This window comes from Opisthocomus hoazin, chromosome 19, assembly GCF_030867145.1.
Source record: "Opisthocomus hoazin isolate bOpiHoa1 chromosome 19, bOpiHoa1.hap1, whole genome shotgun sequence".
NCBI classification, from domain to species: domain Eukaryota; kingdom Metazoa; phylum Chordata; class Aves; order Opisthocomiformes; family Opisthocomidae; genus Opisthocomus; species Opisthocomus hoazin.
The window spans coordinates 16,773,241-16,791,497 of NC_134432.1; the positions used below are offsets into that span (position 1 = coordinate 16,773,241).

An 18,257-nucleotide genomic window follows, 5' to 3' on the forward strand; every position below is an offset into this window, starting at 1 on the left:
AACTGAATCAAGAAATTTGATCTAATAAAACACAACTCTACTGTTATAAAAGTGAAGTAAAAGTAAATAATGAAAGGAAGGAAGTCTCTTAAAATTTATTACATTCCAAAGCTTGAAGTTGTGTGTTTATTGGTGAAGTCTCTTCTGATGTTCTACAGTGCGCCTACAACAGCTCCTTTAATGAAGTCTCATAAAATCTAATATAATACTTGATTGTTGACAAATCAGATACATGTTTGAGGCCCCGCACTCACTGTATGCAGACATTTCTTACGCAATTCCACGAAATTTACAGGTCTGTCGTTCCCCGGGCTGTGGATAACAGCCCAAGCCATGGCCAGCTGGCCGACTGAGATGATGGGAGTGAAATCAAAACGACAAACTATATGAAGCCAAAAAAATTCATGGAAGTAACTTTTATGGACTAAATGCTTGACTAAAGCCAAAATGTTCACAATCAAGACGGACCTTTTATCCAGAGCTCGCCGTTTTCGAAAAATGGATCACACCTCAGATCACAGAGAAATGACGGGATGTCACAGTAGGAGGCACTCGGTATTCACCATTACTTGAGTTTTTCCTCAAACAGACCAGATATATTGAGCTCCCTGCATATCAATTTTATTTCTCAACTACACATAAAAAGGTATAGATCTAACTGTCAGCATAATATTTTGAACTAGTAAAAGAAATCCAGATTTTCCCCTGCCGTTTTCTCCTAAACAGTCACCCTCTGACTTAAAGATAGCTTCTTAACACTCTTACTCGCTTTACCACTCTTCCCTCTCAGCTTCTTTAGTGAAGATGATTACAGCAGCAAGAAGCAAACTGAACGCATTTTTGTCTCATTAAAGGGAAAGATCAAGTATTTACACAACACTTCTATCAAGTTATTAAAATAAACGATAAAAAGTTTGAATGAGAAAGAAAGTAAGTTCTAAATTATATGCACGGAGCAGTGCTAGAAGTGAATATGAAGTAGTCATCTGATACCATAATTCAGGATATAAAATGCAAAAGTTCATTAAAACTCACCTGGAAGAAGTCACAGGAGGAAAAAATGTTCATTTGAAAACAAAAGTTATCTAAAAATGCAGGATTTTTCCCCCTCCTAATGGAGTGAATAAAGATGGTTTAAAATAGTACTTCTTTTTCACACCATGAAGAAAGAAGTTTGAATTGTTTCCTGCTCAGATGTACCGTAACCAGTGTGTTTTTCATTTATCTTTTTTTCCCTAGAAAAGACCAACTCTTTAGATGAAACTTGATCACGCCATTCCAAAACTGAAACGGAGTTGCTGTAGCATTTCTAGGTTATGCAAGCATTAGCTCATTTTCATTAGGAGATTTAAAAATATGTCTGCACTTGTTCACACAAACACTGCTTAACACTTCAAAACAGGAAAGACTTGAGGTAAAACAGTTTACTTCTAATAACGAGAGTAACACAATGAGACACCTCACTCACAAACCGGACAGGTCAAAAGGATTTACACCTTAAGTAATGGAACAGTTGAATAAATCATTTCATACGTACCACATCATTAGGAAGGCTCTGAAGGTCATCAAAAGGGGTTTCCAGTGTGTTGGTGTCTACATTAAGAATCACTACATCTTCCAGGGCCATGTTTCTTACTTTCTAGATATGAGCAAATTCAAGAAGAGGAAAAGGAAAATATAAGTATGTAGAGTTGAACCTTATGCATAAAGAACAGAAGCGATAGCATAACATCATGGCATTACAAAGCTTCAAGCATTTTAAAAACGTTCTTCTCTTTCTGTCATCAGTTTTATTTGTTCACATTTTACAGTGTTGAAAAATGAACCTTCAGTTTGCAGAGGGAAGTTCTTAACATTGTGCATACTGAACTTTCTGAAACCAGAGAGTTACTGTTTCAGACTATTCAAGCAAAGATTTATTTCAAGCGCTTCTACTAATGTTTGTCTTAATTCTAGTATTCTGTTTGCACGTTTAGCAGTCTCTAGATGAGTTAAGATTTCAAGTATATCTTTTTCTACTTAGAAATTAATTTAAATAACAATAAATATGGGCTTTACTAGGAATTAAGAGTTTCAGTAAGTCAGGGATGGGAACTGGTTTCCAAATTCCAGGCTGAATTTTGCAACTCCAATAAATACAGTTGTAAATTTGTCTGTAACTAAAATGGACATGACCAGAGGTTAATAAATATATAATTAATATTTTAAAAAGCTAAGAGAAAAATAATTTGACCATATCCTGGTCTCTTAATGTTCAGCAAGTCTAAACTTTTTATCCTGTTCCCATGAATTGAGAGAAAGAAATGTCTCTAATCTACTTGGAGTGTTTACATCATCTGTAACAGTACATGGATGTACAAAAGGAAAGCACAACCTACTTCTCAAAAGAACAACCATTAGTACCCTAAAGTGTCCAAAGGTACCAGTGATCTAAGCAAATTTAAACAGTCAGACTTTATTTCCCTGCTCAAACAACAGTAAATGAATCACCGATATGAAACAGAGCAGCATTTAAATATTTATTTTAACACTTTTTCCACTAACAGGAGAACTTTATTTTTTTTTAACTGACCAATCATACATATTTAAGCCCTCTTCAAATACAGCTTTGAAAATTCAAGATCAGAAAAAGTGGAAATACAGAATATGGTAATTCAGGAAATTTCCCAGCAATGCCGTAAACAAACACTTAAATACCTACATACCTATACATAGGACCAAATGCAAGTTACAGAGGAGGAAAATGAACAAAAAAATACTCAATTTTTAATTAGGGTTTTGCAGGGTGGAGGGAATTGTTTCCTTTAAAAGAAAGGAACTAAAGCTCTAAAACAATGGCAAACTTGAGCCTTAGGCATCTAAATAATTACCTTCAGTTTTTAAAGCTCAGTCCTCTGTCTATAAAGAAAACTGCTGTGTACTTGGGGCAGGGGGGGAGGTGGGGGGAAGGGATCCAAGAACTATAAAAAAACACTTTGTAGACATTTCAGTTTAGGTCTTCCATGAGAAAGTTCTTTAACTTAAATGGAAGAATATTACATTTAATGCTTTCCATATAAAAGCACAAGTACGGCATGACAAACCAGGTACTTTCCTCTACATTTCAGGAACCAAAGGTCACTCTGTTGGCTGCATCTGATAAACTCTAAAGCAATCCAGGAGTCTTGCCCCTTCTAGGAGTCCGGAAGCACCAGACAAACTGATTTGCTCCTTCCTGTTTCAGAAAATTAAAAATCTTGCTTATACTCAGAGGAGTCTAAAAGCTCCAACAAAAAGGTCTTGCAACATACTTAACCAAAGCCAGAAGCTTGTCAAAATTGAGTGCTAGTAGGACAAGACAGAAGGAATTAAAACCTTCTCTTGATTCCTGCCAAAGAAGCAACAAACCTGTGCTTGAGCTTGTCAATGGGTGTTTTTGTAACTCTGGTGATGAATCTGCAAAACGTTGGGGTTTTCTGTAGCAAAGAATAGGCTTGTGACAAGCAGATATCTGCCAAGGAGTACAGCACAAAAGGATGGTGCTTAAGGTGCAAGGACTCTAAATGCTGATCACTGTAATCATCTCTACACATGGCCCAGAAATAACTGTAACCGAAAGGAAGGCTAATATAAAAAACTCTGCTGTGCTATACCTTTATACCATGAAGAGCACAACCTTACTTTAAAACTACTCAGTATTTGTATTAAGACAGTGGATTTCCCTGGAGAGAAACGCTCAAATTTAATAAACCACTTGAGACTAACTTGATTTATAGCATCTGTCTTGCAATGCATTTGAAAAAAAATATAATTTTTCAATGGTCCAATTGTGACCCATCCAAGAGAAATGCAGACTGACCAGTTAATCTTAATCCTTATCTGTTTTTATCATCTTTCCTTTCATTATAATCTTTGATAAAGTTATTATCAGATAGTTACAAGTGCTTTTGACAAATAATCAAATGGTTCTTTTGCTAAAGGTAGTACCTATCAGTCCAACTGATCCCGAAATAGAAGTATTTACTGTCTCGTTGAAATGTTAGTGAAGATTCCCAGCATCCAGCTGCGTATCTCATACTAAATCCCATTGGACTCTATGAATCGCAATTTTCACAGGTACAGTTTGCATGTTGTCATAATTTTCTCAAAATACAAAGGGACAAGCACTAAGCCATGTGCAGTCGCATTCCGTATTTCACACCTTCCTGAACATCTAAACAAAACTTTGCACATAGAGTGGTGCCTGTTAAACAGAACGGACTGCATTCAGTATGTTCATATGTTGCTGGAAAAAATGCAGAGGCAAAGAACAAGAGGAAATATGAACACTGCTGTTTCCTCATCTAATTTTACTACAGACTAGGGATTTGCTGAGTCAAAAGAAGTGATCCAGTGAAAATGTGCATCACGCATCACTACTGCAAACCTTTCTTAACCATCCTTACCGAATTACTTGTAGCCATAATTAATCATCTAAAAACCATCAACTCGAAATAACATCTACACCTGCCTTTTATTTTAAATGTCTCTTTTTAAAAGAGTGGAGAGGTATGGAAAGCTGGTTTAACAAGCACACTGAACCCATTGTTTATGGCCTCTATAAACATGGCTTAGTAAGAATTACTGACTTAATCAGAGAGAACTTATCTCCTGGTGAAAAGAGCACTTTAAATTTCAGAAATGGCACCTTTACTGTGAAAATCTCTTAACTTTTCAAACAAACTCCAGGGGGCCTTAAACACCAGGTCAGTAAATAAGCAGCAGTTAGTGTGTCTGTCCTGCTCACAAGCAGCCAAACACTTCAAGTAATTTGAATGTCTTATGTGAAAGTTTGCAAAAACACTGAGAAACTATGTTCTAACACAAGTATTAAGGGGTGCACCTCTGTCTCACTCCGTTCACATGCTAGAAGCAATGTTATTTTATTATCACTGTCCACAGTTGGCAGTTCTTGCATTTCCTACCATAAAAAAAAAATTTTTAGTTAAACTTCTTTCAGATAAACAATTTCATTGAATAGTTCATTTAAAAAGAAAAAAACCACAAAACCCACCACTGTCCTCCTCACCTCCTTACCCCCCAGCACGGGTTTGTATAAATTCATGGCTAAATTGGTGCCAAAACATAAACCAAGTCGATCATGAGGTTTCATAACCAGATACAAATGTAATCAACATATTAAAAAATGCTCTAACAGAAAAAAGAAAATGTACCTTCCACTAATTCTTTTGGAAAGGTAAAACTCTTAACAAAACCTAACATTTTTACTAGCTAGTCTGTACATTATGTTTGAAATTATTATGAAAGTATGATTCATAGCAAGTCTAAAATCCATTTGCTTAATGACTTGTCTCTACTTAGTTAATAGTTTCCACTTATTTTCTTCAGAAAAACACCACAACACTGCAGACAACAATGTGTCAATCTGGCTGCCAGAAGCAGGAAAGGCAACGGATATAAAATTTTATTATTTCATGCCCCAACAGCAGCCAGAAGGACTTAATGAAATCACCCTTAGATTTACAACCTGAAACAGCTATTCAGCAGACACCCCCGGTTCGGCGGGATGTGCCCCCTGACCCCGGCGCCCTTTGATCTGGGCGCAGCAGGTGGGCCCCCCCCCCCGCCGCCGTCCCCACCCGTGACGTGCAGGACCCTGATCCTGCACAGGTGATTCTCGAGATCCTTATCGCAGGCAGCTGCCGCCGGCCGAGTGACAACGAGTGACAAACACCACCCGCGCTGGCCAAACACTACCCCAGCAGCAAAACCTCCTGCGCTTACTGGCGAGTCTACTGGGCACTGCAGTATCGGTCTTAAAGTCTTCAGGCTTTCCCCTCAAACCTCCTCACATGCAGAATCTCTTATTTTTCCTATAACTGGATTAAAGACAATTCCATAAGCAATTTGTCATAATTTTAAATGCATTTTTATCAATGGTCCTGAAACCATGTACACCCATATTTATAATATTGGTGACTAAATTACACCTAGTTTTTTAAGACCTGGACTTATGTCTATATCTAACCCCTTCATTTAAACGCTGTAAAAAAAGCTACACTTCTTCAGTTACAGCTAGAAGAGGCACTCATTTACAAAGTAAAGTAAAGCTAAATATTACTCCTCACCCCAAACAAAAAGTCTAATCAACAACTAACAGTACCACTGGAAGACAGCAGCGGCCAGCGAGCTCTCTGGGCGTCTCCCGCGGCCAGGGGCAGGCACGTGGCACCGGCAGGACTCAGCCCCAGCTGCTGGAGCCCGTTCCGCAGAGCGCGTTCGCTCAGGCGCCGTGCATGCTGACTGGCATGTTCTCAGCCTGGACCACAAACGCAGCACCCTCGCGTCCACCTGAAAGCGACCCGGTAAACGTGCCAAAAAGTGCTTCCAGAATACGCGCACGGGGTTCAGAGGAGCCAACACGCAGCTCTCCTCTGCCTGCGTCAGGAAGAGACTGTCGCCATGCAGTGAGATCAGCTGCCATGTCCTAGCGTACTAAAGACAGCGTGCATTTCAGTGAACCTTCTCTTCCTAACGTACACTTTTACTCATACCAGGTTAAAACAAGGCAAAAGTCTGCTTCGATAGGTTTTACGATATGCACAACTCTCCTTTACGCTTAGGAAAACTGTTAGAAAATCATTGTGAGAAATGCAGTGCGAAGTTTCACACACAAATTCATTTTGGATAATCTTGCAAGAATCAAAATTGTGAAGTCCCAGAAAAAGTCCTTGAGTGACTGCAATATTAAAAAAAGGTATATGAAATACTTTTCTAATCATTAAGTCTAAGGGTTGGTTTTGTGTCCCGAGTAAAGCATGAAAAGGGTGGGCGTTCTTGTACTTGCGTGACTGGAAGCCTGGCACAGAAGAGCCTACTGCCAGCAGCTCGGCATCTGCCAGCGCAGCGGAGCTGTCCCCATGGGTTAACCAAACCCACATGTGCCCGAGCCCCACCAGGCAGGCCGCCAGGTCAAGGGCAGTCCTCTTCCGTCAGCGCCACCGCACTCCTAACCTCTCCTACAGAAGCAGCTGCCGAAACAATCGCTGGCTACGACAAAATGTAGAAGGGTGCCAGCCACGTTTGACACCACTTCTAACACAAAGGTCAATTTAATATCATTTGAACACTGAAACAGCATACAGTACGCAGGTAGAAAATAAAACCAGCTTATGAAAGGGATGTGTTCATCTGATAGAGTTTCATTTCCTATCTCATTATTTATCAGTACTAAGTACTTATCTTCCTCTAATATGAATTCAATTAGTTCCGTAAGCATGTTCCATTATTCATGTGATAGCTCCAGCCTTGCTTATCCAACAGCTTATAAACTTTTAGCCTTCTTTGAAGTCACTTTATGGATTGCTAAATGGAAATCTTATAAAGAATGACTAACTAGGTGATGATAGAAAAGCTGAAAAATAAGAGCACAAACCGCAGCTCTGTATTTTCCACCAAGAGTTTCCCCCATAAATCAGCTGGAGCCCTCTGACCTCTAACAGGAGATTATCTTATCTCACTGGAGAACATTTCAGTCACAGCAAATTACATTTAACAATCAATGGATATGCTTGATATTTTAATCATAAGAAAAAAAATGTCATTTTCCATTAAAATAACTGCTCCTTCTACAGAGACCCTGTGTAACACGGGAAACTGCAAACTAAGTTTAAGATACACAATGGTTTGGAAAAAATCTCTCGAGGTGAGAGAGAGATTGTATTTTGTTTAAAATCATTAACATCTCTTCTCTATTTCTTCCAGATGACCTATTCCAAGTTAGGGACAGCAAACCCCCACGGAAACAACACTAAAGCTAGAAATTTTTTTCTTCCTTACATTCCAAATTCAGCCTCCCCTTTACGCCACAGCTTTCTCTGCACAAGTTTAGGCTTCCGCTAACATTTACGCAACAATGACAAATTCTGCAGTGGGAGCTGCTGGAGCAGAACCGTGCGCCTCCATATAACTGCAATTACTCCCATGGGGCTCTGCAGTAGATAAAGAGTCCACCTGTCCTGACCTGAATAGAAGACTGGGGAATTAATCCCTTATCCTGAAATGAAAACGTGTGCACTAACAAAACACCTTTAAAGATCTATTTGCTGAAATTTCAGCATTTAAAGAAAAATGAATACTGATTAATGACAGTAGGTTTTAGTTGGAGTTTATAAAATTATTTTGATATGGAAAAATTAATGCGTTGTCTTTTTAAAAATACACAACTGCTAGATCATGAGAAAAAAATTGCGGTTGCTACCAAGTTGTTCTTCTAACAAATAAAACACACAGTTTTCTACCTACATATGAGGAAAAAGACAAAGAGAGTAAGCTTGCAGCATCAAAAACAGGCAAAGAGGTAAACTAGTAAATGTCTGGCTCATTTGACAAATGTCACCTTTCCTTTGCCCAAGGCACAGACAAATGATGCCGTACTTGCCAACAAACAGATACAATAGCCCACTGTGTGATTTTATTTTATTTTTCAGTGGAAAAAGCACCGTTAGCTGGAAGATGCATTTCTATCTGGAAGTATTCAATTTATTCTTAAGAGCAGAGGAGGAGAGAAGACAGTTTGTTTTATTTATTTAATTTATTTCATAAGGCACTTTGAAGAAGTATACTTTGCCAAAGTGTGTCTGCGTTCCAGAATCTCCGGCTATTCGAAAGCCATACTGGATTTAGTACTAAACAGATTTTTTCACAAGTTACTAAAACGGATGAAAATTGGCTTCTCCAAGAACAACTCCTTTTTTTGAGTTTTTACAGATGGAGTTTGGAAGGCCTACAGAGCCCTGCAATCTGAAAAACCGAGACAAAGGAAGAGGTAATGGGTTTATGTAGCAAGGCAGGAGTGAGACATCATGCAAAGCAACTCCAAGGCGTAATTATTAACTTTTTTTCTTTACCCGCTGCCAGGCTAGCCACGTAGATTTTTGTGAGCAAAAATATTTGTGAAAGCTGACAAGTATCTGTACTGAGATATTATCCCATCCTCTGCCAGGTCTCCTCCTCCTTTTTCAAAGAGATAGGAACCATAACAAGCATGCCAGTGATTACACCTGGTATAGATATGGGCCAGAAATTTTCTTGATCAATATGAAAGATATATGCTAGATTATTTCTTCCCAGATCTTACTTCAGTCCTATCTATGCCGTATTCAAGGAGAATTATCAGAAACCCCTCTATCATAAGCATATGATGTGCAAACAAATGTACATGTTGACTTTTAAAATAATTGCTTATTCCTAACACATTTTACTGCAATTCTGTACTTTATTTAGTGATATAAAGGGCGTAAAAAAAATAATCAGCTGTACCCAGGATGGTAAGGAAAAAAAAGTAAATGAGAGGTCCTGCATATTCCATCTAGCTTCTCATGAAAAAAGTGACTTCTAAAATTACTTCACATTACCGATGGAAAAAGGGGGAAGTTCCATAGCATGCTAGCCCAAGTTTCAACACACAAAGACAAGAGGATCATTATTCCATACACATGTCCTAGTGAAAGAGATGTTTGATAAATATTTCCAGAGAAATTACACATTTTTATGGACAATATGAGAACAAATATCCTAGGGACACACATCACATTACGTGATGTATCCTAAACACCAAGCCTAGCTTTCCAAACACAGGCATCTAAACCAGAGACTCCAGTCCACTGACTTCCGAGGGCATTTGCAGCTCCTACCAGTTCCACATGCCAGCTCGTTTAAGAGCCTCTGCAGAGGCGACGCTTTCCGGGCAGGAATACCTCTTCCCACACCGAGCACCGACACGCTGGTCAGACTTCCTGTGGAAAGGGGCCTAGGATTTTCATCGGGATCTCAATTAATAGCTGATGTTGTCCTCCAGATACTTTCGAGGAAAGTCATCAAGTGTTTCGCCAGTGCTGGAAGCACAAGCAAATGTGCTATTTCCTCTTTCAGAGTTTCTAAAAAGTCACATGAATTACTCTGAATTGTTTATATGTGAAGCTTTCTGTGAGGGCTGGTTTTCTGCCAGCTTTGTGTTAACATTAACAGCAAGTTCCTTCTTTTCAGATCTTTTGAGCATTAAAAAAATTACAATCTGTCTGCAAATGCCTAAAAGAGAACTTGTAACTGTCAACATTTTGGTTTAATATCGACTCTGCCTTTGTGAATACAGAGTCAAACTCAGGCAGTAAACTGATTAAATGAAGCAACAGGATGGCGAGGGGAACACAACGTGAGCTCGTCACCAACTGCCGACTGCAAACAGAGAGCATGCCCAAAGAGCACAAGGTGCTAAATGAGACTCCCTTTTGATTTAACATTACCACGTATGCTTAACTTCAATTCTCTCAGCACTCCCAAATTAACAGGATTATTTCATTTTTAAGCATATGAATGAATGTATATTTGCTTGCAGAATTTGGCTCTAAATCATAAAACTATATATAGTTTCAGAAATAGTGAGAAAGACTTACCTCCATCAAACTTAAATGTATTCCAATGAGGTAGGGCATCGGGGCACTGCAAAGAGGCAAAAAAGCTAGCTTTACATTCTCGTAACACTGGATTAACACATTTGACTTATAAAATTAGCTACAGGAAAATACCAGGATACCGGTATTATAAATAATATATATATTTAAAAATAATATATATATAAACAAACCACATGTGAACAAAATTTTATCCCATATTTGAAAGACTTTTTTTACTATGTAATATTCTTTCACTACTGCAAGACTTTAATTTTTCTTGACATCAGAATTTCTAAGTGATTACAGTAAGACAGGTACCTAAGGATAGCTATTAAAGATAGCTAAAATACTGGGGTCTTTTTTTAGAAAACAAACAAAATGTGTTATTACAACTTTCAAAAAAATTACCCAGACTTCTTCTAAGAGCATTCTTCAGAAAAATTGATCCTGCTGTAGTGTTGTGGTTAATTTCATGTATACGTATCATCCAATACTACAAGTTTTTAATCCTTTGAATATGGGTCCAGATACATTTTAAATAAATTATTTCTAAGTAGAAATCTTGAAATGTTTACATTTATAAAAGAAAATAATAAAAATTACTTTTGAAGATTTTGATGAACTCCAGAGTTACGAGGTTATACACTGATACCACTACTCCCTTCGGAACACAGAACTTCCATAGGCCAAGAGGCTCCTAGGCCAGATTTGCAGCCTCAGACACAGGTGCGATACTCCTGTTACCAAACTGAATGCCAGCATTTAAGAGAAAGATTGACCTTTTCCATCTGCTCTTCCATGATGCTAGCAAACACCACGATGGACTATATAACACAGGAAGAATACTGAATGGAAGTTGTATCTTAGTGTATACAGCATTTCTAATATTAAGCGTATTACAGGACTCCCACTCAGCTAATCAGGGAAAGCTTCTATTTGCACTGCTTATTAGAGCACATCAAAGAGGATGCCAAAGCTGCTAATTGCAAATATGGCATATACTGCCTGTTAAACGGAAAGCACACAGACAGACACAACTTTTAAAATAGAGCCTCATTTCATTTTGGATACAGAAGCTCAAAGAACTCATTTTCAATTTCAGATGAAAAAAGAGAGAAATGTCACTGTACTGCTTGGATTAAAATACCTTCCATATTGCTTTTATAAACTGGTGCCTACTGCTCAGTGACAGAAGTACTGTGCTGAAATAACTACTGCAAGACACCAGACCACCAAAAATCACTCTGCTTCTCATTTTCATGAGGAATACCTTTTAAAAAATATATTTACTGATACGCAATATTAATATTTATCATGTTTCCTAATACACCACCTAAAACTGCTGCTCTCTTGGATGCTGTACTAGGAAATGGAAACAGCCTCTGTATTAGATATTCTACACGAAAACACTTTTCTTCTTTCTGAAGACATTAAGCATATACAGCTTCAAAGAACCCCACCAGTTCCTTGGCAGCATGCTGAAGCGCGCTGTGTCACACCCCGCTGCAGCCCACTGAACTGCCGGGGCTGGCAAGAACGCCCCTGCCCAGGCTTCACCCGGTCCAGCACCTTACGGCAGACAGCCCAGAGCAACTGGTAAATCCAAAACTAACTTGGTACAAATCCTGAAGGTTCTGCTTCCTTGGAACTCCACAGATAAGAACCAGAACATACATCCAAGTTTTTGGATAGAAATTTTTACCATACAACATGATACACACTTATTACATATGGATTGCTGCTCAACTGAGGAATATTTTTATTTGTCATTTTGCATGTTTTATTTGTGACAAACAAATAAAATATCTCTTTCACCCACATCTCTTCATTTCCAATGGCCACATTCCAGGAGCAAGAAAATACCCAGTAATTTTATATTCGAAGTATAAACCATTGGTTTAGCTGCCAGCTGCACAAATGCTCAACTTCCCCGTGTGCCTGGCTACGCTGCTCAAGACTCCTCCAACATGCAGTGAAATGAATGTGTTTCTAATTAAGTAGTTTCATGAACACGACAGCTTCAATCTCAAAAATACAAAGTCTGAACCTCGGCAGGAAGTCTTAGGACTGCAAATGTCTCATCTGGTGGAACCTTGGCGAATGTAATGAAAGGAAGCAGGAAGAGTGCAGTATTCCAGCAAACCGGCCATTTATTAACGTGTCCCAAAGCAGAGCCTGTCACCAGGCACAGGAAAATCTGAGCCTGTAAAAGTTAATCAACGGTATCATGTCCATCTTTCAATCCTCCAGTTTGTCAACAAAAGAATAGTAAGAATGCCTAAACCCTTAAAAACACGCATGCCCAGTAAAATTTTACGGAATTACAGGAAAGATATGGCTTAAGATATATGGATCAGCTTTGGACACAGTGAATCATCTTTTCAATTTTCTAGTGAAAGACATTACATGTAAAGGCAATACAGCATATAATACTATTACAGGGTACATAAAGGCTGTAGTAACCTGACTTTTAGCAGTGTTTTGAAAGCTGTTATTTCTTTAAACTTGTCTTACTAAACATTAAAGGACTCCAGTCAGGTGCTTTTAATGGGCTGTACAGCGCGTACACTCGGGCCGACAGGAGAAAGCGGGAGGAACAACGGGACAGTACAGAACTACAAAGAGTGGGTTTAGCATACCCACTGCTAGAGAAAATAGCTCTGGTTTTGCTGATCGATGTGAAAAAAGAAACTTTGAAGGAGTAATTTTTTAAAGTACAATGTGCTAGTTTTGCAAATATTTATGTCAGTTTTACGAATAGTTGCGGAGATTTCCACTAGGGAACGAGGCAGAGCACAAAAGAAGACATTGGGTATTTCCTTGAGAAATGTTTAACACGTGGGTCAAAAGCGGGATGATGGGGCACTGGGCCGTGGCACTGGTGTGCAGAAGGACGAGCAGGCACGCTGCTGTGAAGGGCTCCGGAAGATGAATAGCATCTTGATGCAGAAGAGAAGATGGGGAAAGCAGAAGATAAAGGAAGAAGGCTGACAAAACCATATGAAAATAATTCCTGTAAGAACTTTTCCAGCATGTATAAAGGGTTGCTTGGTTTACAGAAGTCAGAGGGAGAACACTGAACCGTCAGAGCCTGGGCACAGACGCCTGGAGCTATACAGATGAACAAGAAAGGCCACGATGCAGAGGAAACACTCACCATTTAGAAACAAATTAGATCTGAAGACTAATAAAGATTTTCCCAAATTATGGGAATATATGAAAATAAATTAACTCAGTTTCATCCACTAAAGCCATTGCTGGTAACAACTGAAAGACACGAAAGAGGAATGTCAAACAGGAGGCATCTGCAAACATCCCCGCAGAGAATCAAGGAAAACAAAGGCAGGTTTTAGTCTGTGTGAAAGGCGACGGGCGTGGAGAAAAGCAGGTCTATGGTGCATCCATGGAGCACTTGGTTTCGAAGGTGCATTTGTGTGAAATTTGTTTATTCGAAACTGCTTTAAAATAACCATTACTGTTCTCCACCAGAATGTGGACCTTGCAGTGTTTTCTCCATGGGTAACAAAAATCAAATCATCTGAACACCTAATTTATCAAAATTAATTTTGTCTGTCAGAACTGACATTATTGTTCAACGACACATGAACAGCAAAGCAAAAGCAAAGATATTTGAAGGATAATTCACCATGATAGCGCCTTATACTCCCAAAATTTTAACTAAGCAAACATCATAAATAACCTCAATAAAATATAATTCTGATAAAGAGCATGAATGTTTCCAGTAAAATCTATCTGAGAGATTATACTCTTCTGTCATCACTCATCAATCTGACTGAAAAGGAAACACACCTAAAAGCAAATGTTGAAGGTTCATGTCAGGCTTCACAGACTGCTTTTATCACCATTTTTCTTTACCATGTGCTAATCATATGCCACTACTTAAATAATCCCATCCCGTACAAGCAACTTTGTGTACCTCCTCTTCCCCATTCACAGCACACTAGGACAGGTTTTCCTAACTGCTATTCAGGTCCTGAGACAGCAAACGCTCAAGCAGTTTTTAATATTTTATCAGGTTAGATGTGTATTTCTGAGAATTTCAAGTGAAGTTCAGTAAGACACATAGCTTGTATAACCAGGAGAAACACTCTGCGAACCTTTCATCCTCCTGGGACCCATGACAGATTAAAGACTGCCCTTCAGACCAGTCTGTACCTACTGCCTGACACTTCATCAGTCCTGGGGCTTCTTACAACCACAACTAACAACTACTCAAAGTTGTTTGATGGCAGCCAATATCATTAAGTGCAAAATTAAGAAGTATCAATTTCTACTATGCATATTTGCTGCTTAAACAAAATACCTGCCTAAGTCTTTTGGAACAAAGAGAAAGGTTATTACTCCTCTTGTGCTACACTGGTTCCCAATGCAATCAGCGTTATTTATAATCAAATGAGTTCTACAGGTAAATATCAAATCATTAAAGTAGCAATGCATAAGCATGAATATGGATATTGTGGACTTAATGGCTATATATTGCCCATTTATTACAGTTGCATATTTACAATTTCTTTAATTCGTTTCCTTAGGCTAACTAGAGACCTCTTAATTATGCTCCCAAGGGATGAGCAACTACTAATTGGAAGAGAAGCAGGTGAAATAGAGGGACATTTCCTCTTAAGTGAAAAAAACCAATCCTTAAAATACTGCAGTTCACGAGAAAACATAATGTAAAACCCAAGGATCTCAAAAAGTTTCATAGTTTACAGCTACACGGGGATTTCTACCATTTTGCTTCGTTGTTCCAGGAAAATTGATTAGATAACATTTACTAAGTTCATGTCTTGATATACAAATACGGACTTAATGCGTAACTCTTTCACACCAGTAGTACTTTACTCTCTAAGGTAGTCTCCTGATTTCTCTTCAGATGATTCATTGAAATGCAACAGAATTCAATTTGAAATTTATTGGGGTAATTGATGCAAATTAGAAACCTGACTGCATAAATTGGAACGATGGAGAAACATACAGCTAAGAAACCAGAAGAGCAGCTACAAGAGCTTTTAGTGAGCACACAGATGTGCCAGGCTAAATCGAGATGCCGACCAAGAGGCTCGCGCGGAGGGAATCATTGTTTCCCTAGCAGCAGGAGTACTCACCCTCCAGTTACCCCTCCACCTACTCAAAGCAGCAGACTGAACTATATGCAGATTTAGAAATCAGGAGAAAGGGAGTTAAAAAAACTCCCGGAGAAAGGGAAAACTGCACCAATAGAAGCGTTTGTTCAGCAGCTGTACCAGGGTGCTCTAAGAAGGTGGCTCTCAGAATGTATTAATGTTGGCTGCTAAGCGGTCTATCTAATATAAAAGACTGTTTTAATCACCCTAGAAAATATACTGTTGCTTCTGGTGAAAGCCCGCAGAATAACCCGAGTGACAATGCTCTGGGACTTGGAGAACACACTACGCTGTGTTACCAGGTCAGCAAAGACAGGCTTTTCTTACAGGCTAATTTTAAACACAGACACTGAGAGCAAAAAGGAAGAAAACAGACACAGTGGGAGTGTTTTTATGCCATATGAAAAACAAGCTGGAAGAAGTAGTGAGGAAAATTAATAGACTGTTTCTTTCACATCAAGAAATGTTTAAATTCCCAACAACAAAATAGACGGACAAGATCTGGCCAAATTTAAGTAGTTGTATGTGCTTGGCTACTGATGCTTGGTGGCAGTATCTCATTAACCAGTACTTTGGGCACTTCCTGGCATGTACTTTTTTTATAAAAAAAAAAACACAAAACAAAAGAAAAAAACAACGTGCTTCATCTGTTTCCTCTGTTGTTCTGCATTCAAAGGAACAAGCAATTGTGCATTAACGTGTGAATTCTAATGACAGGATTCCCACTACTTCCCAGTCTCCTCCACCCAAAATCCTTTCCTGGGCTGAAAATATATCAAAGAATGGTACCTAATTAAAAATAAAAATAAAGGATAGCACTCCTCCCCTTGATTCCCCCTCTGCCCTCAGTTAATCTAAATTACAGGGACGAGATGACCAAGGTCACTCCAGACGCATGTACACGGTACTGCACCTCTACCGCTGGCTCAGCATCCCTCGTACAAAGAGCCAGGGCATCCAGACCAAACATCTCGATGATGCAGGCTTTTGGCATTTTCAGTTCCGTGGTTACGTACATGAATGAGGAATGCAGGTGAAGATAAATACCAAGTTTAAAAAAAATCCTTTCAAGAGGGAAATGGGAAGACAATTACCCCTTTCTGCATCATAAGTTAAAAAAAATAGCAAAGACCAAACTGAAAGACTCGGAAACCACAACGTTTTGAAAGTGCTTGGTGCAAAATGTCAATAAAGGACAAAATAGCACAGAAAAAACTTGAGCTTTGACAACATCAGCGGAACAGATTCATAGTGAGCAGGTTTGTGGCAGAGCGGCCATTCCCTTCTCCCAGCACCCAGCCCCCCACCTCTGCCTGCCTCGCGCAGCACAGCGTGCTTCTCTCCACAGCTCCGGGACCCTCCACACCGAGCCGGATGTTCCTGTTCCATGAAGCTGGACAAAAGGATCTTCAAGCAGCAGGAGGAGAGTTAGTTATCCTACCCATTTTCTCTCTGCAAAGAGAGCTGTTCTACCTTTTTGTAGCTCTGGAAAGATCCAACAGTTGTTCTGTTCCCCTTCCGTCCCCAGGAAACACAAGAAATTTCAAATTTCACAACCACGGAGCTGTCAGTATACCAGCTGGGGTCTTAGAAGTTGCCTTTACATGGAAAGTTTCCACTGCAACTCCAACAATTAAAACCAAATAATCACAGGTGGAATATATTTTTTCAAAAACTTCCGAAGATCACGAGCAATGCAGTCTATATACCCCTCTGTGATTTTCAAAGGAGCAGGAGAAGATTCAAAAGCATCATACAGAACAGTCAATAAATGGACACAGTCAACTGAACGAACATGGTATTTGTAGTCATAAGAACTGAAGAATTCTCATTACTTTAAATTTTGTTTCCATTTCAGCTCTTTAAAATTCTTATGTCACATTTGCAAAAGAAATAACCCAGGCAATAATTAAAATTGAACTCTTATTTTAAGTAATCTCAGACCATTTCCATTAAGAGGCAGACGCCACTAAGCAATAATACTGCCTTAAAGCAGAGAGCAGAGCTGATTTCTCAGTTCTCCTAGGCAAAAATGACGTCTCTAAATTCACGTGGTTACAAAATACATGGACTATTTTGAGAAATATATTTACATCACATAAAATTGTTGCTAAATTGACTTATCCAAACAATTACAGTGTGTGTAGCTACCTCTCCAATTAAATTCACATCTAAGGTAATCAGTTGTTGTATTTGTGAGCCCGCAATTACAATCTGCTTAATAATTAAACATTTTTAAATCATACTTTTCACACACTAGCGGGCTCACTCGTTTTATGGACAGGGTGTTACGCCCTGAAAAAATTCATTCAGCAGAGCTCAGTGACTTGTGTCATTATTTCCTCGGGTACACTGCCCAAGTGTTTGCTTTTTGCACACTCCTGCTCCCAGCTGCAGGATCTGGACTTGGCCCCTTTTAACATGTCTTTGTCAGAAAGTCGATGAATACCTAATCTTCAAACCCAGCGTAAAAGCCTCTTGTGACCCACCTCGTTGTCCCGAGCGCTCCCAGCAGCCAGTACCTGAAGGGAGAGCTGGCAGCGGCGGCCGCCATGTGTTAATTACACATGCGAAGCCCATTACGCAGAGAAAGGGCACCTGCTGGCAGCGCAAATGACTGGGATCTGCCCTTCCTGCGCAGGGACTGAAGTGAAGGTTCATTTCTACCGGAGATAATAGTTTT

General features: G+C 39.1%; 1 protein-coding gene across 6 annotated transcripts in view; it reads right to left on the reverse strand.

The window, feature by feature from the left end:
* Positions 1-18,257, reverse strand: part of DENND1A (DENN domain containing 1A) — a 214,664-nt gene that overhangs the window by 85,403 nt on the left and 111,004 nt on the right. For all 6 annotated transcript variants that reach the window (XM_075439183.1, XM_075439180.1, XM_075439182.1 and 3 more), the window contains exons 11-12: positions 10,434-10,479; positions 1,538-1,639 (exon numbers count right to left, since the gene is read on the reverse strand). In XM_075439183.1, coding sequence (XP_075295298.1) covers positions 1,538-1,639; positions 10,434-10,479 — 148 coding nt within the window. The remainder of the gene's footprint in view (positions 1-1,537; positions 1,640-10,433; positions 10,480-18,257) is intronic.